A 26,661-nucleotide genomic window follows, 5' to 3' on the forward strand; every position below is an offset into this window, starting at 1 on the left:
AAAAAAAAAAAAAAAAAAAAAAAAAAAAAAAAGAAGAACAAACTGCCTAGAAGCAGAAAAATGTTACAGAAAGGGGTGGTTGTGCAGGGAATGTGTGTTGACAGTTCCTTGTGATGCTATGAGCATAGATGTCATGTGCTAAAGAGATTTCAGAGTGGGATCAGAACCTTCCACTTTGGAAGGCCCTGAGAGTGACAGCTATGCTGTATCAAATCTGCAATCCCTATCACCTAGCCATGGACACAAAAGATTTATTGAGGGACTGTGGGGTAAATCCTTTTCAGCATCTGTAAGGATAAATTACTTGCAAACCCCTTCATCTTTAACAGGAAAGTGAATCCTCCGTAGCCTATATCTCTCAGTTCAGGAGCCTCCATGCTGGAACTTGCAGAGTTTGCAGGCTATAGCTCTGAATTAAAGATGCAGCTAGCTGACATCTGCTCTGTTTAATATGAAATAGGCTTCTGACAGGTTGCTAATGCCATCCACGATTTGTTGCCCCAAATGTAAAGTGAAGAGTTGCCAGAGTGAGAACTAATGATGGGGGGCTCTGTAGGAACTGTTCATTACTTTGACCACTGCTGGTCACACTTAATAAGATCCTGTTCTTCGTATTTGTAGGAAATAACAGATTTTTGCAAGACCAGGAGATCATTATAGAAGTTTTTAACTTCCCTCAAAGCACATGCAGAGCTCATTTCTGCTAATTGGATTGTAAAATCAAGATGTCTTCATTATTAGTGATGTGCCAAAGGAGCTTGCAGCTTTTTCATAGTGTCAAGCTTGTATTCTGCTACTTTCTTATTTACCAGTCAAGGCCACAGGGGTCTTCCCCTATGTATCAATAGCATTGTGAACATTTGCTTTTCTGCCTTTCCATCCAACAGTAGAAAGCTTGGTGACAAATCTAATGACAACAGGACAAATCCACAAGTACGCACCAACTGCTTTGTGCTGTTCCTACAACTGAAAGCAGCTACAAACCCAGTTTTGCCATCTGGTTTGAGGAAGTATGGGATTGCCTTGCCTGCTGAGCAGAGCAGTACAGGGAACTGGATAAATATATATCAGAAATCCTCTTCCTGGTGGATGTTATTCTAGTGGTGAATGTCACCTACGCTTGTTGCAACCGTCATTTCTTTCCCTGTGGAGGAGGGGGCAGGACTCCCTTTGGAGCCTAGCGTTGACATTTCTGTTTCTGCTGCAGTGAGTCTGTTGCTGGTTTTACGGCTCTGAGGGTACAAACTTCATTCCGTAACACTTCCATGACCTGAGTTCAGACTCCACAGGCAAAGCACATAAGAATCTTCTGAAGGCATTTGTGGTGCTGATTTTTCAGATATGGACAGCTGTCCATCAGAAAAGGCAATCATCTACCAGAGACCAATTGCTGTTGAGCTGGATTGGCTTTGGAGAAGCAGAATGAAAGTACAAAGGATGCAAAGTTCAAAGCTAAAAGTTGGGAATTAAAATCCACAGGGTTAACTGCCTTGCCTTCCATCACACGGGAAGCCTGTCCCACAGTGTGAGTCCTCATCTGATGTGGAAAATAAGTATCTCTGTGCTTTCCATCTTTCTTTATCAATTCATTCTGCCTTCTGCTGCCAAATCTGCTTCTGAAGGCAGCTAAATATGTTGCCTCTACAGCACTTGGAATTGAACCTGATCTTTTTGATGGGAATGTAAAAACAATAACAATGCCTCAGTCCACTGCTGCAGCTAGGGACGAGGAAGACTTGCGCATTTCCTTCATTCTAAGTGTGCCCTATAGCATAGTTACAGCAGTCTGGAGCCACTTTCCATCCAGTTTGCACTGGATCATCCAACACGCTTGTGACCTTTCAGTGCAGGAGGGCAGAACATTAACCAAGTGATGGCGTAATTCCTGCTGTATGTTACCAGACTCTGGCAGCAGTCGCCTCACAGTCCGTCTGCTCCTGACTGTAAGGAAACGGCTCTGAAGCCTGCTGCTGCTGAAACTGGAACACGGTGTGCTGTACTATTTGTAGTTTCCTGCTGCCGACACTGGATATGCAGTTACTATTCCTCACGCTTCCTCCATGAACATTAGAATGGGTCCAAAAATAATTGAAGGCAATATGTTCTGATGGAATATTTTTGCATTTGCACAAATTTCCTCTTTATTTTACTTGCCAATTTTGATAGGGAGCATTTCAAGGCTGTTTCAGCTTCTCCAGCTTGGCACCACTGGGAGGCACAGGAACGCTCCCCTGATCAGTATGGCAAGAGAAAGTGTTTTGGCATCTGAATACAGACTTAAAACTCATTTTAAAGGATGAATATAGCATATTTTAACCAAGAAGTTCTGCTTTAACTAATGAAGACAAGAAGACCCAAATGCTCTAAAGGGCAATGAAGCCCACACATCTAGAAAAAAAAAAAAAAAGAGACCCGCACATAAAGAAAAATATGATAAAGCTGCTTTTTTTTATTTATTGCTTTGATCTTCAAGAAGTTTAGGTGATAAGAGCCTAGCTATCAGGAAATAATGCAATTAAGCTGTGCATGAGGTTCACAGACTGACTGTGCAGCATCTTTGACATGTAACTATGTGATTATTCCTAAATGGATGTCTTCTGGCCTGGCTGAAACACTTTAAATGGCCTACACTTGGCAGAGTTTGGGGTCTTAAAAGTATCTGAAATTAGCCTTCATATCTATTTAGAGGGAACATGTAAGAGTTTGAGAGATTGCCTCCTCAGGAGCTGGATATGATTTAAGAGGTGAAACCAGGAACATGGTCTATGGATGGTTTCCAGGAGCATCAGTGTCATTTTAAACCAGGTCACTTTGCCTTTTCTTCTTACATATCATGCACATTATGAAAACTATTTTGGAAATGTTTTCTTGAACCTTCATGTATTGCAAGGCTCCGCCATATTATTTGGCATTGAAATCCTGGATGCCTTTTGTCCTACACAGGTGCTCAAAAGGTGTCACAAGCAGTGGCACAGTTGAGGAATTTTGCTCAATTTATTGCTAATCAACACATATTTCTGATCTCAATTTGGGTGTTGAGAGGAAAAAGGACAGGCTCCAATAAACAGCTGTTCTTCCCCAGGCTCAATCTCCCTGATTTTTGTCGTGGTTTATACCCAGTTCATCAAAATTCTTCTGGTGGGGTGACAGGCAGTGAGTGATGTCAGGGATAATATTTGCGTGATTTTTTGTCTGCTGCCATCTATTCTCTGATTCTTAAGGTTTTTCTGTTGTTGTTCCTTAGTGTCCCTGCACTGGCATGAGCCAGCGCCTGTCCCTCGGGGGTGTCCCTGCCCCTGTGCCATGGAGGCCCCCACAGGATGTCTCCAGCCCTCAGCAGCCGCCATTTTCTTTCCCTAACACCTTGTACCCAGGTGCTTCTCTGGCTGATGGAAGTTTTGGGTGCGCTCTGGGCTGGGCTCTGGTGTGTGGTGGTTTTCCCCGCCAGGCCCCCCCTGGTGCCAGAGCCGGTGGGAGGTGGCTGGGTTTGGCTCGGGGCGGCTCACGGCCTCCTGACAGGCTGCCCCACCGCTGCCCTGCTGCACAGCCCGTCACTCGTGGCACAGGGCAATGCACAGGCAGCCTTACGCCCAGCCAAATTTGCCTTTTAAGTACTTTCATCCCTGGGGAATCAGAAGTCACTGTGAGGGGTGAGTTGGATTTTAAGATTTTTACCAACAAGTCTGTTCACTGAGGTGGGCCTTAAGGCAGCCCCGTGAGAGCCAGGGGCACTGCCGAGGGGGTGGCGAGGCCTGGTGCCACCCCTGGCGCATGTGTCCCCAGGCAGGGACGCTGTCTGCCTTCCCAGCTTGCCAGGTTGGCCAGTGTCAGGGGCAAATATTGAGCTGGTTAATTCACGGGATGGAGAAATAGCTGGGGGTAGGGAGTACCTACAGGGGTTGGGAGTGCTGGACACCCCAGAACCCAGTGCAAAGCTGATACCCTCAGCTTTTCATCTGTGTGGAGATTCCAGCTCCATCCCCGAAGTCTCATGACATGTTGAGAGTTTAAACCTACGATTACACCACAACTGTATCTCTGGGCCTCAGACAGGGGTGATTTTGGTAGGGGAAATGCCACGCTTCTGATACAAAGCCGTAAACATCTGTCTGGCTGTTTTGTTTTTAATGGCAGCTATTTGGATTCACAGGAATATTGCACATTAATCCAAGGAATAGAACCAGGGTCTGTAATAAAGTCACCCAACTCGTACAGCATTTTCAACTGAATGAAATTGTGTCTTGCAGATGCTGAAAACTGAGAGGAAGATCCCTCATCTGGGAACCCACTCTGATCTTTTCATAATTTACACTTTTTTTCCATTCACAAGGCCATTGTCTGTTTATCTCTTAGTATTACATTTCCTATCCAGCCAATAAATTAATTTGCACTTAGGTAGTAAGCAGCTGTCTGTAGATGATCTGTGCCCAAGAAAGTCCATTTCCATTTTAAGGAACAGAAAATGCTATTCAGGAATGCCCAATTGTTTGATGTCACTAAGCGTGGTGGAAAGGTACAATATTTCAAAAAGCAAGCAAACAACACAGATGCATAAAATGTGCCCAGATATCATTAGTCATGTGTTCAGTATCTGTAATTTTCTTCCACCTTCCACAATAAAATGATAACTTCTCTTTTCGGCATTATAGGAATCACATGCGTTACTTTGCACATGGCTGTGGCTTGGTATCTGTCAGGAAAAAAACACAGATCTCTTACCCTGGCATTTAGTAGGAACATTCAGTGTGAGTATGTTGGAAGTGGTGCTCTGATATTAACACAAAGCTATTTGTCACGTCACACGTCTAGTTAATTTTCTAGTGGGTTGACAGTTGGGCCCATTGTCTGGAATAATTTAATGTGCTGTAGCTTAAACTTACTGTACTTTATGAATCATATACAAAGATATTAATAATGGAAAAACTGTGTTCATGCAGCATTGAGGTTACACAAATACAGTTGTGGGTCTGAATCTTCAGCTGGTGTAAATTGGCCTCATTGGAATGACACCAATTTACCCTGGCTGTGGACCGCACCAAACACATGTGAAAGGGAAAGATCTGGCAGAAGTATTGGCTTGTCCTTCACCATCTGTAAACAAGAGACAAATACAAAAACAATAACAACTTTGTATTTAGGCCTTGGCTTAGCAGAGCATTTAGATGTATGCCGAGTTCTATTTTAAACCTACAAGTACTTTGATTTAATTAAGGTTGTATTTATAGAGCGGCAATAGGAATTGCAGCAGATTGGGATTTTTTTCTGTTGATGCAGTTTTCATCAAATTAGTTGATTCATGAAAAAAAAAAAAAAAGAAGTGTGCTATCAAAGTTTTCTTTAAGTCCAAAATTTCTTGGGCCAGTACAATCCTGTCTGAGAGCACCCATTTCATGTGACCAGCCCTCTGGGCAGTGCTGGGTGTTGAAGCCCCTGACCAGCTTCACCTGGGGCCTCCCCAACCCCTGCCCTCGGGCCAAGAGCCCCACTGCAGCTCAGCTGTGGATATCAGCCTCCAGCTTTGCCACAGCCTGCTCTGCCTGGCCACGGGCCCTGCTGAGCCAGGCTGATTTGACTGATCCATTAATTGATTTTGTGGCATGACCTGGGACCTGCCTTGTCCCTGTGGACCTGTGCTGTGATCATGGGGCTGTGTCTGAGCCTGGTTACCCTCACTGGACCTGATCCTGACCCGCTGATTGACTTCTTAGTTTAATCTTGGACTTGTTTTGTCACCACAATTTGCCTGATGATCTCTTGATTTAATCTGGTTGGTATCAGCCCTCAGGGGCTGTGTGACTGGATCTGACTAATGAGGCCCCTCCTGCCTACTGGGTCTTTGTTTCTGGCTCCTCACCCATTAGGAGCCAGCTAGCCTGGGCAGCTAGCATCAGCCCTCTGTTCTGCTGAAACTAACTCAGAGGCTTGGGCAGAGGGATTTTTCTGTATTCCAGGTAAATGTCGTCCTTCTTTAGACTGTTGGTTCTTCTCATGTGCTCCTGTGTGGAGGGGTTGCACTTCTGCTGGCCTTTCCAAATGTACAGGTAACATAGATGTGGCTGGTTTCAATTAAGCTGTAGTTATGATTCTTGTCCGGAGGCACTAGGGGACTTTCTTGATTGATTGCTCACATGCAATTCTTTTCAGGATCAGGCTCTTGCGTATCAGTGTAGTCTGTGTATGTGCCACAAATCTGTTGCATAGTATTCTTTTTTTTTGTTCAACTACTGGCTAAATTCAATTGCAAGAGCTGTAAGGAATATGGCTTGATTTATCTTTAATTGAATTGTTGTGAATACTTGAACTCACTTAATGAGATAGGAATAGACCTTGTAACTGGAAACTTTTAAAACTCAAGAGAGGAACTCTGGCAATTACTGTTCTACGTGTGTTCTTATTTTGTTTATATTGTGGGAACATATGAAAATTAACTTGCTTAACTGTAGATGTCCTAAGAGTGGAACTTTCCACTTTCTGTTGTAGATTAGTCAGTTTAACACTGACAGGATAGTTATGACAATCCAAAATGCACATGGACTCTTACATGGACCTCTCTTTAATAAGCAGTGTATGCTTATCTCCAGTGTTTTCCAACATGTTGATCATGGATATTAAGTTCGCTAGTAGTTGGTAAAGGTATTTGATAAAACAGATTTATTGTCCATAGACTAATTTGCAATAGCACTTGCCTTGAAGAAATTTATGGGGTCCACAAATTGGAAGAGATTTGGAAGCACTGATCTAAGAGGAATTTCATCTGGCATATAATTAGTCATCTACCCTCTACTCAACTACAGGCAAGACATTCTTTTAGATTAACTTTTTTCTTCTTCTTCTTTGTTAGCAGCATTTGGAGGCATAGTGGGAGAATATATTTTTGCCTGGTGCATTACATGTGAGACTGACTATAGTTTATTAAAAAACCCTGTCTCATATTTTTTTTAAGTGCTCTTTAACTTGCTCTTCTTATTTGGAACATAACCTGAGTTCTGCTTGTCCAAGCAAATCCAGTAAACAGTACTGGTCTTTGTCAATATTTATGCAGGAGTCTACCTAGAGAAAAGATAGTACAGTAATGCAGAAGGTAGTGATGTTGACTGAGTCTTTGTATTTTTTTATCTTCTTTTATGAAGTTGGTGCCAGAACTACTGCACAGGTGAGCTTAGATGATGTCAGCTGAAGTATTTCCAGCAAAAAGTCAACATTCCACAAAGTCCTATTAGGACCTTAGTGTGGGTAGAAAGATAACCATGATCAGAACAAGTGCAGAGAGAGACTCTGTATCTTATGAAAGAATAAAAGGTGTGGGCTCTAGTAAAACAAACATTGGGACAAACAGTGAACCCTCTCACTGGAAAAGGTTAAACACCTGGGAGGAGAACTTCTTTAACTTGAAGGGCAGTGTTAACCTAAGAATAAATGTGTATAAACCAGCCATGACTCTGATTTAGGTCAGAGGGTATATGAAGAATTCAGTGACAGGAGCAGAAAGTTTCTGGAACTGCTTCTTACACGAGGAGCTGAGCTGTGGCACTTAACTAGTTTTCAGGTGGAGCTTCATCCCTTTATAAAAGGAAATTTTATACTGTGGTTAGCTGCCAAAAGCCATGATTGGACTTGACCTGAATGTCCCTTTGGGATCGTTTTCTTGATACGTATCCTATACTGTTCTTCAAGATGGTGTGGTTATAATGGTTATTATTCTGCCCTTATTTACCCATATGAGTTTGATATTTATGGCTCTGAATTTATAGAGAAGATGACTTTTCTATAAGCAGGTTCATAATTAATTCCAGCCCTAGTATAGTGTTAGATTATGAATTTATTATTTTTAGCATGTATAAACAATTCAATTAATAAATATATTCAGTTCACTGGCTGCCAAGACCATGAGGGCAGTAATCCTCCCATCAATACCACTTGGCATAGCATGTGCTGCCAGCCGTGTGATGGGAACATCATCCTGTAATGCTCTGCACCACTGTTTCAGAATCCAGTGCTAGTGCTCCTCAGTGAGCTCTGACAAAAGCCAGATAGCAGAGGTTATTATTTTAAATGATGTTATAAATCTCATTTTATCTGAGGTAGGGCTGGACTGCACACAGCCTGCATACATGCTGTTCCATATCAGTGTTTCTTCTCTGTTGTTAAACAGCTGTTCTCGCCCTGTACTCACTAGCCTGCCAGATGTTACAAATCTAGGGAAAGTATGGAATCATATCCTCCTTCCCGTCCTTCGCTGGACTTACTTATGACCAGCTTGAGACCTGCTGTTTGGTCTAACACTTAACCTGGATTTTCTGGTAACTCATCAACTATGATGACAGAACGTGAGGTTAAGAACTCATTGTTGCTAGCACGACTGATGCTGGAGGTATGATCTGATACCCTGACTCTCAAGTGAACTGGCCTCAGGACCACATGTGTGATCATTACTGGTGTGTGTATGATCATTAATGACAGTTAGAGTAGATGCTTTAGCAAAGCCTGGGGTGGGGAGACCTGTTGGATAATTCTTAGTTCTTCCAACTCTCTCATAAGAGAGTAATTTTCTTAATTAAATGTGGCACTTAACATTCTTCACCATATGCATTCACTTTCCTTTATGTATTGTTAATAACAATACTACAAGAGATAATCACATTGAAAGTTTATCTTCTGTTTTAAGTATGCTTAACCCTTTCCCCCAGCTACTCAGTCACTGGAAAACTCTTAACTACTTAATTCTTCTTCCAGATTATCTACAGCAGTGTGAAGTGCCAGTCTGGGAGACATTGAGGATAATTGGTTCTTGTGTTTTAAGTCATATAATGTCCTGTCATGGTTGAAGCCCAGAGTCCAACACATGTCATATCTTAGTTATTCTGCACTCCTCTTTAGTGTGAATTCATGAATGGAGGAATGATTAGCAGATTTTAGAGAAGAATTAATTCACTGGCAGTCAGCATGACTCCAACTAAGAAGTAAGTCAAAGGAATAATTAAAGATCCATTAATTTTATGATAATCACTAGGCTAGGTTTGTTAGGGCAGTCTTTTTCATGAATGGGATGAGATCAATTGATAAAGTGCTCTATAGCAATGTTAAAATGACACGGAAAATCTCAGCTGAGACACTGTATCTGGTTTAAACTGATCTCATAGGGCATATTCTCAAGACTCTGCTATTTACGGTATTAAAACCTCATTCCTTTGACAGGGAGACTAACTTATCAAAGGATGTTAAACATTTTCCCAGGAGCCCAGGTTAGCCCCTTGAAACTGTGGTGGTCCTTTCAGGGTTGAGTAAAATAGCAATTGTTGGGTCATTGCCATGCTCACAACCTTCATGGTATGCTTTAATTAAGCGAACTAGGCAGCACACTCACTTCAGGAATACAGGAACCATCAGTGTTTCTCATGTAGAAAGCAAGTTTAACTTGAAAGCTTTCAGGAAATATTGCTAGTAATATGGGCCAGACAATGCTGACAGACTTTCATATTGAAAACTCCTGGCCATGCACTGCAAACTCTCACAGCATCATCACAAATCACCCAACATCTGGTATTTTCAGAGCTTCAACTTCCAGTCATATTATTATGAGAAAATTAAACATTTAAGTTCATTTTAGACTTTGTGGTCAAAGAGAAATTTTGAAAACACCATCCATTAGATCTCAAAAGCAAGTAAGAGCCCATTTCTATGTGGTTTATTTATTTATTTAAATCCCACCATTGTTAAGCACATCTTGTGATCTGTGGGAGTATGTGATACTTATTGTTTCCATGCATCCTTGATTAGGAGGGTGAAGGTACAAAGTTTTCCATGATGCCAGACCTGTGCAATAAATTAAAACCAATACTCTCTTCTAGGTACTTGGGAGAATGTCTACAGTTAAGTAAGCGTTAAGTAGAAATGCTAGAGATGCCTCTGAAGGAACCAGCCCTGGAAACAAAAGCAATGTAGACAAATCCAAGCAGCACTGTGCCGCGGCCGTGCTGTTTTGAGGGTCAAGTTAGTATTTCCACACAGCGCTGGACTGTGCCATGCAGAGGTACCAATTCATCTGGAACTTGTCTGGGTATCTCAAATACAGTAATGCATTGCATAAGGTAGACATATCTGAAGTCTTGTAAAGCCCTGGTTGCTGCATAAAGGAAGAGTGATTGTAAATACTGTTGATTTTTCATTAAGACTCAAGACCAATGAAGGTTTTTACAAAGTGCCTCATTAACTCTACTTTAGACTGTAGTGAATCTGCATCTTTTTACTCTACACTCATTCCTGGGCATCTTGCTTTATTTTCTTCCTGCTCCAAGCCACATGAAACTCAAAACTCTTCATTCTCTGGGCTTTCAAGTGAGACTTGAGAGAGTCAGGGAGAGACTCCAGACCATATTGATGGGGGATAATTTGCTACAGGCACAGGCCAGCTTAAACCAAAGTAATTTTTAATGAAAAGTATAACAGAAAGATTCAAAGTCTAAATTGAAATTGAATGTCTTCCAAAATCTGCTATTGTCCATGAATAAAAGCATACTGTTTTGGAAGGTGATACAGATCTCATCACTGAACTGTGTTGCTCAAAATTCTTGAAGGTCATCCTCTCAACTGCTGCTGTGTATTTCAGTTGATTAAACAAGACAAAAAGATTAATCATCTCTTAAATGATTTTTTTTTCTTGGTAGTTTATTGTATTTTAAAAGGCAGAAGCTTGGTTTAACTTAACCTAGATTCTCATCCAGTAATATGTGTATAGATTAGACGGTGGAAATGCTCCCTATCCACGGAATAATAGATTACTAGTTTAAATTACTTGTTTTAAAAAGATCCTGATTCGTCTTTGCTGAGCATAGGACATTAGATTTACTGTTTATTTTTAGTGGATTGCTGCCAGTTTTCTTCTCACTGAGTGTGTTTAGATCATTTAAAATGTTAAAAAATGTTCACATCAAACATGTATCTACTTACAAGAAATCTGTGTTGGTTTCTCAGCAGAGATGTGAAATCTTCTTGGGACAGGAACTGTGTTGTTATGGAATTTTTCTTTCCTTTTTGGCTTTATGGCTTTTTTTTTTTCTTTAAGCCCACGAGTGTGGCAAGTAATTTTATGCTAATGTTGCTTATTAAATTTTAATAATGTGATAAAAAGAAATCCAATGAGAAAGCTTTAGGTATCTTTTCAGATTATGGTAGGTTGTTTCATTCTGTTTAATTGGCAGTAAAATTTGAAACATCTGACCTCATATTTTGCAAAAATCTTGTTATTTATACTTCCTGAAAAAAATGGTGATAGCCCTGATTTTGATCAGCTTCATGGGTACAAATGAGAAATGACTGTGTCAGTGATGTTACTTCAGACTTGCATCATTGTAACTGGAACCAAATTTGGCCTTTATTCATCAACACAAAATACAAGCTTGTATAGACTGTAGTTGCAAATATATTTTCCTAAATAAAAGATTAAGAAGTCAATCATATGTGACAGATTTTTGGGACCAGGTCAGTGTAGTGTGTCTGGTGGCATTGGAGTGGTTACCATGTTTATTTGCCTTTTGATGAAAGGGATATCCAATATTATTTCTGAAAATCCCCTGCATGAAGCAGTGCACTCCCATTCTGAATCAAGTACTCAGCATGAAATGCTGAGCTTATTGCAGGAATCCTATGTGACCCATACAGGGCCTCTCTCTACTTTTAGGAGCACTGTCTCTACAAGGAATGGGTAACTGACCCTGAGAAAAATAAAGCAACATACATCGCCTGAGCAGTGAGCATCTTCAGCTGTCACAGGTCAAAAATTGTTATTCAGTGCTAAAGAACAAAACAGCTCTTGACTAGAGGGCACGTAAACGTTATAACAAAGATCTGAACTGATCTTTTGACTGTAAGGTGGTTGCTTAGATGTTGTATCACTTGCCTTTTCACCCTAAAACACTATTTAACACCAGGGACTGTATTGACCTGACCTCTACTGCCTCTATAATTACTTTTTCTTTCCCTATAATGATTTCATAAGCTGGTGCTTTTTATTATGGAAGAGTCGTTACTAATGGGCGGTTCCCCCACTTGCTGGGGCGGAGATGAGGGCACATGGTTTGAAGAGATTCTGTAACAAAAATTTTGCAGAAAAGAAGAAATCTGAGCTTGTAATGCCTGCAGATCTATAAACAGGAGTAAAGAATTAAAGGTTGTCAGTCTGAATGCATTTAGTCTCTAACACAACACAGAACAAGCCAAAACATAAGCACACTATCTCCTAGCTGACTTGTGACAGCTTATAATGAATGAACGTGCTGCAGATTGAAATATCACACTAATGTGCTACAAAATAAGGAATGAGTTTCATCAGCTTTATTCAGTATATTTCTGTCTGAAGTACTGAACTATCCATTTTGCTTGGAAATACATTTGGTAGTGGAAGAAGCTGCAAAGTGTACTCTTTATAGATATTAATAAAATACTTCTTTTTTCTTTTTCTCTCCTCATCCCAAAAATAATAAGTGGAAGATAGACTTGGTTCTGGCTTTGGAATTGGAAAGATCTAGTAAATATAAGTGTAGGAGGTCAACTGGCTATTTGAATGTGACATTTGGAAACTTTATGTATAGACACAAAAAAAAAGAGGGAGAGGAAATTGCATCAATAATATTTATGGAATTTTTAGTCCATTTCTGGATTACATTATGAACTGCTAGATCTTTGGTCAGTGCAGCAACCCCTGATTTTAGATCCCTCTGCTCTCATCTTTCTATGAAATTCCCATTACTTATAGGAAAAGACTATGGGATCAGTCTACTGAGGAACATGCTTTATGAATTATGTTTCCTGACCTGTCATTCTGTTAATAATGAAATGTGGTGGCAACTTATATGCATCCATTGCTTGACAACAGCTTATTTTGATGAGGAACATAGGTGAGGTTTTTTTGGTCTGTGTTGCTTGTACATCTGTTTCAGAACTGTAAATTTTTATATTTTGCACTGTCTCTTATTTTTTTCATCACTAACACTTTTTTGTTTTTTCCCCTCTGTCATGTGTGAACACTTCTAGATGTTTGACTGGATCAGCCACAACAAAGAATTGTTCCTGCAGAGTCACACAGAGATCGGCGTGAGCTACCAACATGCCCTTGACCTACAGACGCAGCACAATCACTTTGCCATGAATTCCATGGTGAGTTGAGGGCACACGGTGAACAGTGGGTCTGTGTGTGTGTGAGCGAGGAAGGGGCCGGCCCATGAGATCACCTCCAGTTCGGAGAGCACTATGGACCTGTGAGAAATGAAACAAGGAGGTCAAGCTGGGCTGTGGCTTCTGCCCTCTTTCTGGGAAGCAGTGTTGCTCTGTCCTCCCAGACACTGGTAGACAACTATTGCCTTGACTTAAGAGCAGCAGAGACCTGTGGAGTTTGTTTACATTTTGGAAAGCAAATACAGTATCTTTTCCATTTTTGACATTTATTTGACTGGGAATTAATGAGAACTGTAGGTGGCACCTTAATAATTTATTCTTCTTCCCCCACACCCTGTGAAGTACTTTTCAAAACCTTGAAAAAGATACACTAATCAAGGTGTCAGTTGTGGCCACAGTGGCATTTTGGTTTCAGTAGTTGATCGGTCAGTCTTTTTGAATTCAACTCAATTTACCTTAGGTTTTAAAAAAAAAAAAAAAAAAAAAAAAAAAAAAAAAAAAAAGAGCATCATTATACATTTGTGCTTTGCTTATTTTCTTACTCTTTCCAGGCATAAGGTATTTGTTCTGGAAACTGCTCTGCTTTCAGCACAGAAATGAGGACACAATGTATTGATGTTTTGATTGTTGCACTGGGTTAGAAAAATGCGTGCATACCCCCTGTTGCAGTTGCACAATGAAGAGATGAGCCCTTTCTGAATACTCTCTGTCGACTGCACAAAAGCTTCCCCTTAGTAAGCCAACTCCTACAGGTGTACCTCTTCATGCCATGCACATTCAGACTACAGTTGCACTCAAAGTTAGTGGTTGATGTTTAGGTGGTTGGTGTAAATCGCTAGAGAGCCACACCCTATGGTGCTGCCAAAGGGCAAGGTGCTTGGGAGCAGCTGTCTGAAATGTGGAAAAGAGGTCTTGACTACCTGAGCTCGTTAAAGACCACACACTGCTTTCATGAGATTACAGGTGTTAACCCCAGAATTCTGGCCAAATTCCAGATCAGGTAATTAACTTTTCTGACCTGAATTCACCTGCTATTTCTACCTACCTAGCTATTTCTCACTAAAGCCCTGTGCCTCACTAGGGCATTGCATAGAAGTGGAAGATGAGAAATGTTTATAATGTCTGTCAGTGTATTTATTGTGATTATAATTGAAAGGAACACTAAAAAACAGATTTTAGGCATCTGATTGTGAAGCTTGCCATCACAATGTCATCTAGCAAAACACAGGATAGCACAACCTCCTTATAACACTGCTGCTCACAGAACCCTAACAAATAAATGTGTCCTGGAGGTTAGTGCATTAAAAGTCATTTGGTTTATGAAAAATGCCAAGTCAATCATAATTCTTCAGACAACACCACTAGAAGAGTCAAGATGGAGGACCTCCCTTTATCCTTTTTGTGGTACTGTCTGGTATTACTTTCTTTAAATAACTGGGAGCTAAACTTGGAAAGAGATAATTCTATCTGTCCTCTGTTTGGGAATGAGGAATGCAAGAGAGACATTTGCAGAGATCTCGGGGGAACTTCTGGGTGCAGGGACCTCTCTGTGGCTGCTCCGTGGTTCACAGCTGTGCCATCTCACCATCTCAGTGCTGCCAAACTCCTGTCTAAGAGAGCTGCCCAGGAGAGAGACCTCTTTGGCTGCAGGGAAAGAGTGTGACAGATGATGCACCTCCTATTTTGCACTGTCTCCAGTATAACCCTCCCACATGTATAGTCATATAGAAGTCCATACAGTCAGCATCAATCAATCTACAAAGAAGATTGCCTTCTCCATCTCTTCATCATAGAGGATCTGTGTGGAAGGGCGTTAAAACACTTTCAACCTGTAAGTGTGGTGAGAGATGGCACTCAATTCTGCTCTAAATAATTGGACTGAAATATATGACTCTGTGGAAGAACTCCACAATGTAACAAATATGCCAAATAATATATATATGCTCTCAGATAATCCTCCTTATAGGAATATAACTCAAAGAGAGCAGTACACCTTTATGTCATTTTCCATATGCTACTTGTCTTTTAGCTTTATTTGAATTTTAGACCTAGAATCCCTCTGATGATGGAGTGATATCTTTCTTTTGGTTTTGGATCAACATCAATTCCTACAGCAAACAAGCACAGCTCATTCAACTTAGATTTCTATTTTTAAAAATGCTCTCTCAGTAGGAACTTTTTTTAAAAATTCTTCAACAGATTTCAGTTGTCGAACAGAGGTTACATAAGGAGTTGTGGTAACGTTATTGACAGTATGACAAAGTCAGTATAAAAAACTAAAACTATAAAAAGACTATAGAAAAATTTCAGCATGCAGATGCAACAAAGAACTATGCTTTTCCTTTCTTTTTTTTTTAATCTAAATGAGGCCTCCATGGTATTTATCAGAAATATCAGAGCTTTACCCAGTGTTCAAAATTCCTCATGGTCAACTAGATTTCTCAAGACTTTCCATATTGCTGGAAGGCATGTTTTGAGTTATATGTCTGTACAGTGGCCTCTCTAGAGGGGATTTCAGTGCCAGGTTTGCGCAGGCAAGATGCAGTGAGTTTTACAGCCTGGTAAGGTTGGCTGGAATTAAACAGGGCTGCTGTCTTGCAGAGGGCTGGGCATCTTATTTTCCACATAGTGTACATGGAGGCATATCAAGGTGAAAGGACATTTGGAAACAGTGGGAAAAGCATAACAACCTTAAGGGGCAGGCTACTTGAACTAACCTGTAGCTGCTGTTCTTGTGTTGGTACAGTGCTGATGTCAGAAGTGATGCTCTTAGATGAAGTAGATTCTTTGCTAGAAAAGTGTGGAGTGACTCCTGGTGTCCCCAGAAGTCAGTATTGTGAACATGAGGGTGTTTGCATGCAGGAGACATCAGCTTGCTGCATAAGGGTGTTGGGCTGCATACTAGTCACTCCATTTGTGGTGAAGCATGCAGGAAGAGCAAGAAGAGAGTGAATCTAAAATTACCCTTGCCTGGCCACATCCCAGCTCCTATGATAGATGGTAGTTTTGTCTCTTGGTATGCACAAAAACTCAGTGCAAGCCTGTGTTAAGCCACTCTGTAGTAAGGATGAAGTCTGTGCATTTGTTTGAGGCAAGAGCCAGTGATGGTCAGCAATGGACTCGGGACAGATCAACTTACATGAACGAAGCAAAACCAGAGAAACCTTGGTGATGACTCTGAAAACAGTGGTAGGACGTTACATACACCAAGCCCACACAGCCATCTGAGCCCTACTTTGATTGTCAGAGAAGTGGGGCTAGAAATATGGATCAGGTCTGCTTCATGTATAACAACACTTTAGTCAAGGAGGGTCTTGCTAATAACAAAAACTAGCATGAAAGAACCACCACAGCTAACTGTAGTTTCTTGAGGCAAAATACACAAGACCTGTATGTTTTGCCAGGTTTTCTGCTGTGCAGACTGATTCTGTGGGTTTGGGGTTTGGTTTGGTTTTGTTTTGGGTTTTAATCCAGTATAGTCTTCTCTAAGAAAATTAGTCAGTGCTGTTAGAAATACATAATCATGTGATTGCTACTGTGCAACTGCCTTCATTAAACTATCTTATTTTTATGGCAACATCTTACATCAGATGTTTATGCTATCATTTGGTTTCTGTTGGAGGCTGTTGGAAAATGCATATTATTTGATAATATTTATATTGTAGTGAGAGTAGGAAGTTTAGGTCACTGTTCTAGGTGCTATACACTTTCAAAGGAAGAAATGGTCTTTGCCTTGCAGTCTGTTGCCAAAGGCTCTGATCCTACACTATTTATATACATAAATTACTTTTGCAGATAAAGAATCATGTTGTATTAAGTTAACCACTGATAAATATTTGTGAAGCTAAGGATTAGGATTAAGTAACAAAATGCAGAAGGTGTCAGAGAGAAGACTGTAACTCTGGTGAATTTACTGTTAGGTATGTACTCATTTGTGTTTATAGTCCAGTGTTCCTCACTCTTTTTATGGAATACCCTTGGCTGCAAAAAGAAAATGACAGGAATCCTTTCCTGTTTCCTTAACAGAGAATAGGGAGGTTATTAGCATCAGATCTGTTTGCAGTCCCAGGTAGAGTACTGTGACCCACCCAAGTCTGAAAACTTAAGATTCTGGTGAGTTTTAATAAATTAAAACTTTCATATCATTCATATCAAATTCATATCTGATAAGTCTTAAAGCTCTCTCATGCTAATTACAAAGCTCAAATATTTAACTACCATGCTTTGGGCTCAAGACATGGAGTTTGTTTCAAGAAGAATAACTTTTCAAACCCAACTTTTTTTTTTAATATAAATATTTTGGAGTTTTGAGGATGAACTGGATCATACTATAAACTTTTTCTCTGGGAATTTGCTTTATAATTGTGATTTTGCTAGAATTTTGCCTTATAGTTTAGCTAGATCTTTTTTAATGCAATATATTAGTCCCAGCCACTGTTGGATTGAGAACAGCTCAACTATCACAGATGTGACACAAATGTGAGTAACGAATAATGAAAACTTGAAGCAGTCTTACTGATGTGGGGCTTGGATTGTTTTGGGGGCTTGTTTTGTTTAAAATCATTGAGATAAGATATAGAGGAGGACAATGTGGCTGAGGATGGCTGTATGTTTTGCAGGCAAAAACCCTACAAACTTCAGTAGAAGTTGCATTGGATGTTCTTGGATCTCTAAGGTGTTTTGTTTTGATTTTTTTTTTTTCTTCTTTACACTATGTCTAGTATCCTTTAAGCCTGGCATAACTAATAATAGTTAAAATACTCCAGTTCCTCTAGAAAATAATCTCTAAATGTTTACTGGGTCATGCCTTTTGTCACATGCTCTTCCTATACATCTCTATAGGCATGCTGTGACCAAAGCTCCTTCTTAGAAAAACAATTTGTTACTTTATTTTTTACGATAATAATTCTTCATTTTAAATGAACAATGTGGGATGTGGAGAAGTCATGTAATAAAGTGTAGTGCAGTATTTTTCTTTCAAATAAGGACCATAGATTTTTTTTCTTCTGTGATTCAAGGCAGTGCTTGTTTTCACTTCAGTTTCAAAATAAATTATGTTAATCTTTATTGCAGCTGTATAATGTTTATACTGAAGCAATAATACTTTTTACGAAGATGAATATTAGCTCCAACATTTTGTGAGTTATCTCAATAATCAAATAAATTCCCTAGAGAAAAAAACCACTGTTTCAGTATGACACAAAGCATACTGGTTGAGCTCTACACTTGGATACATGGTGTACGTGCCATTTGTTCTGGCTGAAGTGACTTGTATTTTCTTTGCCAGGATTTTTTTGTGCCTGGATCTGTTAACCTCCTTAAAGAATGAGTTATCACTTTCTGTGGGACATGCATAAAAATGGCAGTGTTCAGTGCTGGCATTGCTGCCTATCTTGCTGTCAGGGAGATAGTTGTCTGACACTAGATGGAGGTGCATGTTGTCCTAAGAAAGTCACAATATATTTCAAACAAATTATCATGTAAAGGCTAATGATGTCTGTTGAAAATTCCCAACGTTTATCTTAAATGAATAGTATTTTTCTGTATGTAGGCTGAGCTAAAATGCCATCCAATATTATTCTGCAACAGGCTACATATAATTGGCCTCGTTATAGAAACTTAAAGGTCTTAAAGATATCTCATGAGTTTATTTTGTCACTGAAACATTCTGCTTCAGATTTATGTGTTAGGTTCATTTCACAGATGGTTTCTAAAATCTCAGTAACATAGTGTAAGCTGGTTATTTTTTAATTTTATTTTAAAAAAGAACTTCTCAACAATCAAACTTCACCTTCAATTAATCTGCAAAACCCTTCTCACGCAGCCCACCTTCACTGCTTGCCATCACAATATCTCAACTAGTTCTCTAGGAAATGAGATGAACTCAGCCAAGTTTCTTGCAGATTTAATGCTTCTCACTGCTCATTTTTCTTTTGTGAGTGTAAGATATGCTTTTTATATGTGTATTAGAAGAAAGTATTGTTCCAGCTAGGGTTGGAGGGTTTAATTAAGAGGGAAAGTCTCCCAGCATGCCCGCTAGATGATCAGGGCGGAATTTCCCTGTGGGAGATTCATTCCCCAACTGTCAGTGCTTATTGCTGAGACTGAGGGCTATTATCCTACCAAGTGTTAGCAACCTTAGCAGTGGTTGCTTACACTGGAGGGAACAGATGTGTTACACTGATGACCAGAATCGAGGCCTTCTTTAGGTGACAGAAATGGACTAAGAATTGTGGACAAAGAAGGGTATGTGCACTTGCAAGGCATTGCACAAGGCTTTTATAATCTGAGAAAGAAGCTCCTGTATATCATGATGCTGACAGACACATGGGGAAATTTTTCTTTTCTTTGTCAGTCAGGTGATTTTAGAAGGCAAAAATCCCATTTTTTGATTAAAGCTTCAAAGTTGAAATAAAGTCAAGGAGAAATTAACTCTGACATGGAGAGTGCTTTTGGAAAGTCTGCAAATACTATGTAAAATAAAGGTTTTTCAATGATAAAGGATATATATTAGCCAAAACTTGGGTGTATCCTAGTGTCACTACAACAGAATGTCAACTGAAGTGTTTTTATACTTGCTTCTAGACATTAACATAGTGTTTTCTCATTGTTTGACCTACTGAAGTCCTCTATAGCCATAAATCAGTGATCCCTTGCAGTCCTCTTTGGGGACACCTCTCAGTTTTGAAAAAAAGATGAGGCCTTAGGTTATATTTAAAGCGAGACTCTCTAGGAACCTGCTAGTAGTGCATTTTCAAGCCTGAAGGAAAAATAAAATCACAGACATTAGTTGCTATATTTAATTTATTTCCTATTAGGATAAAAAGATCTATGTAATAGTGACACAGAAAAATCTCAATTCATTCAGTTTTTAGAGGTGAACAAATCAGAGGGAAAGGAGGGTTTAACTTTGTGCAATGTCAACAGTTGAATTTTGGCAGCATAGATTTTTGTTTCATTTTACTCAGAATATTACACAGTGGCAGATAAAGATGAAACTAAGTGACTTATAATTTTGTTCTACTTCAAGGTCAAAAAGAAATGTATTGCATTTTGTGACTTGTGGTCAATTAAAACTTTTTTTCCTGAAACTAAATTCTGGCGTGACTTGAAGGCATACTGCATCTTACCTTAGTCCACAACAGAGATCCCATCTTCCCCAGTTTTTCTCAGAGATCCCATCTTTACCAATAATAGTGACACTGGCTAAAGGTCTTGAGATTGTAAAATGTGTTACATCTGGTAGGATGTGCTATCCTGAGTTCCAGATCTTTAGTCAAGTCTACTCTATCTTGTTTTTCTGTGAAACCTTGGACAAGTGTTACGTGTCCAAGCTCCACTTCAGTGTCTCTGCTTTACTAAGGTGGGATAGATAAAGCAGAGGTAAAGAGTGTATGTGTCTGGAAGTAAGAGGTATCCCTGTTGCGCTACCTCTTGGAGCTATACAGAAGAGTACATCACATGTGATACTGCACTTGAATCCATTTATTGCTCAGAAAGCAAGAGGGGAAGCTCAGGAGACTCTGTTTCCTGAGCTAGTTGCGCTTGATGCACTAAGAACAGAGGTGTGAGCAGGTGGCTCCCAAACTGCTCCTTGCTTTCTGCTGGAAAAGGTATGGAGTTAGTGGGTTGGCTACAGGACAGGTTGGTACTGTTCCATGAAAAATTCTCATCTAGGAAAGTGAAATTTAATCCATGAAAATCCTCATCTCTGTATAAAAATATAACAAACAGACATAACAATATATAAATCTTCCTAACTTAAAAAACAGACCCTAAGAACATCTGCTGTATTTCAACTGATCTTACCTTTACCCTTCTACTAGTTAATCTATATATTGTACCTATAGGGAACAAAGGAATTCACAGTTGTGTTCCTCCATGCTCAGTGCATTGCAGTGGCTGAGATAATTCTTCAGGGAAAAAAGAAGTAAATAAAAGCATGATGAAAGCAACTATTTTTTACATTAAATTAAAACTTCTTCAGCAACTTTTATGTCAAAACCAGCAAAGTTTTATGTCTTCATTCGACATAGCTCATCCAAGCTTCAGTAACTTTAGTGATGCTACACTGCTTTCTGTTGGAAGAGCTAACCTGATATGATCTTGGCTGAGACTCAGTCATGAAGACTTTCTGGGAGAAAGGCTGATATATTTAATCTAAATTCCTGTTTCTAACCTAGAGGATAAAAATAAGTGTTTGATTCTGTCTGTTAGTCAACATTCTAAATCATAGTATCTTTTTTAGTATAAACTTCAGAACAATTTTGATTGGTTTCTCTAATTGTACTGAAAAAAAATTTTTGTTTCTATAAAATAAATCTCACCATTTTGAACCAAATCTGATTTTTAAGGAAAGGCTATATGATAAGGTGAAAAAAAAACCCCAAACCAAAAACCTAGAGGTTGGATGTTGCCTTAGATCTGTGTTATTTATGTGATAGCTGTCATAGTCATGGTTCTACCAGGGAGAACAGAGTGGCTGTGAGGGCTGTGGCCCCATCCTTCTTTCCTTGAGCACCTACAGGTATGATGAGTGTACTTCCTAGTTATACCTTTGCAGACATACCTTGTCCTGCTTCACAACTTAGTTTGGACCTGTGCCTGCCTTGGCAGTGCTCTGTTGTGTTTCATGTTTGGATTGGCAGATACCTTTCCTCATTGTGCTTCCACTCACGATGAAGAGATCCTGCTCTAACAAACACTTCCACCTCTGATTTATTATTTGACTATAAGTAATACTGTTAAAGTCATCAGGGCTGGTCGATCCTTTTGCATAAAGGTCTTATGGATTCTACTCTCTGAAATTCGTAAAGCCCTTTTGAAATACTTCAGTGAGATAAAGAAGCAGTGAGTCAACATGAGCAAAACATCTAAAATTCTGAGATGTTCCTTTCTTCCAGTGAGGAGGAAAGAGAAAGGAGAAGTGTTTACATCAAATGACATTCCAGAAATCTGCAAGACAGCTGTCATTTGGCTTTTGATGGTGCATCTTTGTAAGACATTGTCATGATGGCTATTTATTTTCAGGTTTACATTTCTATGCAGAGCAGGGGTATTATAATGCAATTACATTGCTGTCAACAGTTTGTTTTGAGAAAGAACTAACCTACTGTTTAAAGGCTCAATAAAAACCATCATGGAAAGTTCTTATGAAAGAACAGAAAATATCACCCTTTTAGTAGGCTTTTTGAATCCTTCTCAATTCAGACTATAGCTAAATGATATCTCTGCTGGAGAACAGCTTAAAATAACCTGCAGAAAAGATAACATTTTAACTGAAGAATATAATTTAATAGACATTTCTATGGAAACTCTTATATTTCTGTAGAATATCCTTATAAGCTCTTTTAAATTCTGTGAGACTTTTCCATTTGTTGACACTGCATGTCTATAAAGGATTATCAGAGGGTTCTCAAAGGAGAGAAAGCAAACATTTCACTTAAGAATATGTGGATTTAGCATCCTGAAATATGAAGCAATGCAACAGAAATATCAAGAATAAGATAGAAGCAATGAGTAGACCTTAACAGGTGAGTAAATAGCTAAAGTATGGCAAATTAGTTTTACATAAATAAATACAAAGGGAGAGGGGGGAAATAACAGTGTTAGATAATGGCATAGATGGGGAAGAAGATTCCTGAGGGATGTTTTTAGAGTGGAAGGTAATATGCGTGTTGTTATTCATGCATATTTAAGCGTGTGGTTGATTGCTTTCACTGACCTGCTCAGCTTTACTCCAACTGATGGTGTCTGGAATGTGTAATGAAGGCAGAGGGTGGTCACGGTTCTTCCTTCTCTTTATTTATGTGTGCTTTTTAATTTTCAGAATGCCTATGTCAACATCAATCGGATCATGTCTGTTGCGTCAAGGCTGTCTGAGGCAGGCCATTATGCTTCCCAGCAAATTAAACAAATATCTAGCCAGCTGGATCAAGAGTGGAAGAGTTTTGCTGCGGCTCTGGATGAGCGCAGCACCATCTTAGCCATGTCTGCTGTCTTTCACCAGAAAGCTGAACAGGTGAGTTGCTTTTGTGACTGGCAAAATGATCCACTGATACTTTGATAATGACGATGCTGCAGTTACTACCTAATGGCTTTTGGCTTGGATGCAGTGAGGTTAAGAGACTTGTTCCTAGTGGATCAGCATCTCAAAAACAAATAGTAACATTTTTTCACAAAAAAATGGCACACATTCCCGGAGTGGGTAAGAAAATATATTTATGCCTTAGTGATGAGAAATAATATGATCATAAGTGAAATGCACTGGTGCAGTAACATACTGCCTTATTTCTATTGCCTAATATTTCATCAGTGCTGTGGATAAATTCAGGATTATTATAGTCAGGAAAATGTATGTATCTGCACTTAGAGGTATATGCGGTATGCCCTCTGTGCACAGGAATATTCACACATATGACATAGACTCATACCAGCAGACAATTTCTAGGAGCCAAAGCACATTACTGTTAATGAAACTTATGGAATTCATCCCACCACCTACTCTTTCAGTGCTCTTTGTAGCCCCAAACTTTGTTAGATTTCACTAAGTAGTGACTTCAGAGACAGCTAGGAACATCCAAGAAAACTTTCCATGTCCCTGAACTCTGGTTTGTGTCTTTAACAACTACCAGAATTGTTCCATAATTTCATAGTTACAAAAGATTTAAAATATGTGAATAAACCTTCTGCTTTTTTTACACCTAAACCAGGTCCACTTAATGGTGATGGTTCACCTTCGATCATATGTTGATTACATTCATTTTCCTGTGACAAACACTGCTTTGGTGCTCTCTTCAGTACTGTTGTGTGCTTGTTTTTCCAAGTAGTTGATATCAAAGCTGTGAAGTGGATGTGCTTGATGTTGACCCATACTTCAAGTGTCTGAATTAGAAATTATAACTGGTAACCCAGAAACTGTGCCTCATAAGCCAGAATGCATGTATGGAAAAGTTTAGCTCAAAAGAGTAATGATTTTCTTTATTGTTTGTTTCTGACTGTAGAATTATAATGGATTTTTCTTGATTTTTGTGTTTCCTATTGACAACAGGCCATAGCGTAGAGCAATTACTCACCCTACTGGGCACTTACTCATGTAAGCACACTCAGTGGCTCTGATGGGACTGATACACTAAGATGATGCCCAGTACAAGTACTTTATCTCAGTACAATGAACGTTGTAGTATTTAGGTATAGTCTTCATGTTAGTAATTGTCAGTCATCATCTATTAATAAAAAAAGAATTAAAAAAAATTATATCCAATCACAATGAGATTGCTTAAAGTTTATTAATGAATTAGTTCTTATTTGCTTTGGTTTGTTTGGGTTTTGGGCTTTGTTTTTTTGGGGTTTTTTTTATTTTTTTTATGAGGGATCCCCTGTTTTTCTGACGTGACAATATTGTTTGCAATTTATGAGGAGTTGCTGAGGTATTGTATAGCATGAAAGGCAATAAACCAGAAAACTGTGTTGACCTGTCTGTGAAACTAGAGATGAATTTTTTTTTTTTTTTTTTTGTCTTCCTGCCTTTTGAACACTGTCAAAGTGGGTATTTTGCCTCAGCCTTCAACTTGAGAAAAAGCTGCATTAATGTCACTTTCAGCTTTGGGTCTTTTTTCTTTACAAGTGTATGGATGGGTCTGAAAAACCCGGTCCTGCCTTGGCACCTTTTCATAAGGAAATCAAGTTTGTGCTGCCTGACAGAAGCCAGTCTCTCATTACTAACAGACAGGAGAGTTTGTAAATTGTGAACTGCAGTTGCTCCTCACTTGCGGTAAGAGACAGTTCAATGGAAGATAAGTGCTGATGTGAAGCCTGTTAACTTGAGACTGCTGCAAAAAAGAAATGTGGGAGTCAGTGAGTCCATTAGCCAGGACTAAAATTTTGGCCGTGCTTTAGTAACTCTGGTAGGATAAACCAATGACTTGAATGCTATTAATTTAGTCATTTGACCTCTGTATAGCATAAAGAATGAGGTGTTTGGGATTTGGTCTATAACTCAGTCTGCTGTCTATCAGACATTCATTCCTAATGTGACTCTTTATTATTTGGCATCACGTAGGTTTTTGGGTTTTTTTAACTCAAATCATGGCTTCATTATTTTTCAATAAATAAGGCTTAATTCTCTGAAGCAAAGACGTAGATAAACCCACTATTTCCTCTGTCACATATCAGATCTTTTTTTGATCCATTTTTTTCTGTCGGTAAACGTAATGTTGCTTCAGATCCAACCATTTCTCCCACAGTTGTATCCCTGCTTCCCTCATACCGATCTGATAGGCAGATTGTCTTTCCTTCTCCAGTCTGATAAGCTGCTATAGTCTCTTTGTTCATTCCTTCCTATTGATTGAAGTGCTCTGGGATGCCAACAGGAAGCAAGTCTATTAGGACCGTAATCTTTCAGCCTTTGGCACACCCCAGCCTGCAAGGAAGTTGTTGGCTTGGGACAGAGATTTATTAAAAGCTCTACGATCTCTGTAATATGCAAGCTGAGCAGGAAGCAACTTGTTTTTCAAGGTCTCTTCCTAAAGACCCCACACAGAAAACTGCACAGACTACAATTTGTCTGGCTTGGAAGGATGAAAGGCTGAGTCAACCCTGCTGGGAATTGAACCTCACATCTGTCTTCACATGCCTCAGAATCACATTGCTTTCCTGGCTCTTATAGCAGATACATGTGGCATGTTGAATGGGACTCGGCTGAATGAGTTCCTGGATCAAAGCTTTTTTTTTTTTTTTTCTTTTGTTTCTTGCTTTTTCTTCTTTTGTGTCTGCAAGCATGTGTCTTCCTTACATTTTTTTAAACAAAATTTGTACATTCTAAACCATCATCAAGAAAAGAGCAAGGAAAAGAAAAAAAGGGGAAGAAAAGGAAGAAAGAAAAGGAAGAAAGAAAAGATAATTCTGGCAAATTTAGCCTACAGCCAGGCATCCTTCAGCACATGGGTTTGAACAAAAGCTAGAAACTAAACTCCAGACAACCACTATGTCCAGGTCAAGGTGCAAGTCAGTGGCAGTGTTTCCCAAATGTCCTTTAATTCCACCTGCTACAAATCTCTTGATTTTTCTCCTTGTTTTGTCTGTGCTCTCCCCCCACCCCCCATGCTAGCATGGAGATATTCTAGTGCAAAAGAGAATCTGCTTCTATATCTTTAGGTATGACTGAGGCTGTTCAAAGTTGTAAGAGAACATAGGAGAACATGTCTTATCTCAGTGTGATTTCAAGAGAACTGTGCTGATTTACGCCAGATGAGATTCCAGCCCACTAACTGCCAGATGGGGGAAGCAGACACACCAGGCGTCCTCCCTTTCTTGGATGTAATCTCTGAAAGTGTGCTAAAGTGTTTGAAAGATGCTCACTCTACAGATCCTGTCAGAATGAACAAATTAATGTCTTCAATCAGCCAAGAGATCTCAACCAATTAATTCTGGGTCAGAGTCTACCCTCAGAAGTGCACAAGCAGAATTACTATTTAGGGTAGTAGGTGTTAA

The 26,661-nt window shown here is 39.4% G+C and overlaps 1 protein-coding gene across 16 annotated transcripts in view; it reads left to right on the forward strand.

Annotated features, from left to right (window-relative positions):
* Positions 1-26,661, forward strand: part of KALRN (kalirin RhoGEF kinase) — a 360,200-nt gene that overhangs the window by 54,145 nt on the left and 279,394 nt on the right. For all 16 annotated transcript variants that reach the window (XR_003398843.1, XR_003398844.1, XM_026853030.1 and 13 more), the window contains exons 5-6: positions 13,030-13,152; positions 23,000-23,191. Coding sequence is in view for 14 of the 16 variants with exons in the window: in XM_026853030.1 (XP_026708831.1) it covers positions 13,030-13,152; positions 23,000-23,191 (315 nt within the window). In the remaining 2 variants the exon portion in view is untranslated. The remainder of the gene's footprint in view (positions 1-13,029; positions 13,153-22,999; positions 23,192-26,661) is intronic.

This window comes from Athene cunicularia, assembly GCF_003259725.1.
Source record: "Athene cunicularia isolate RWA chromosome 7 unlocalized genomic scaffold, athCun1 chr7_part1, whole genome shotgun sequence".
NCBI lineage: Eukaryota > Metazoa > Chordata > Aves > Strigiformes > Strigidae > Athene > Athene cunicularia.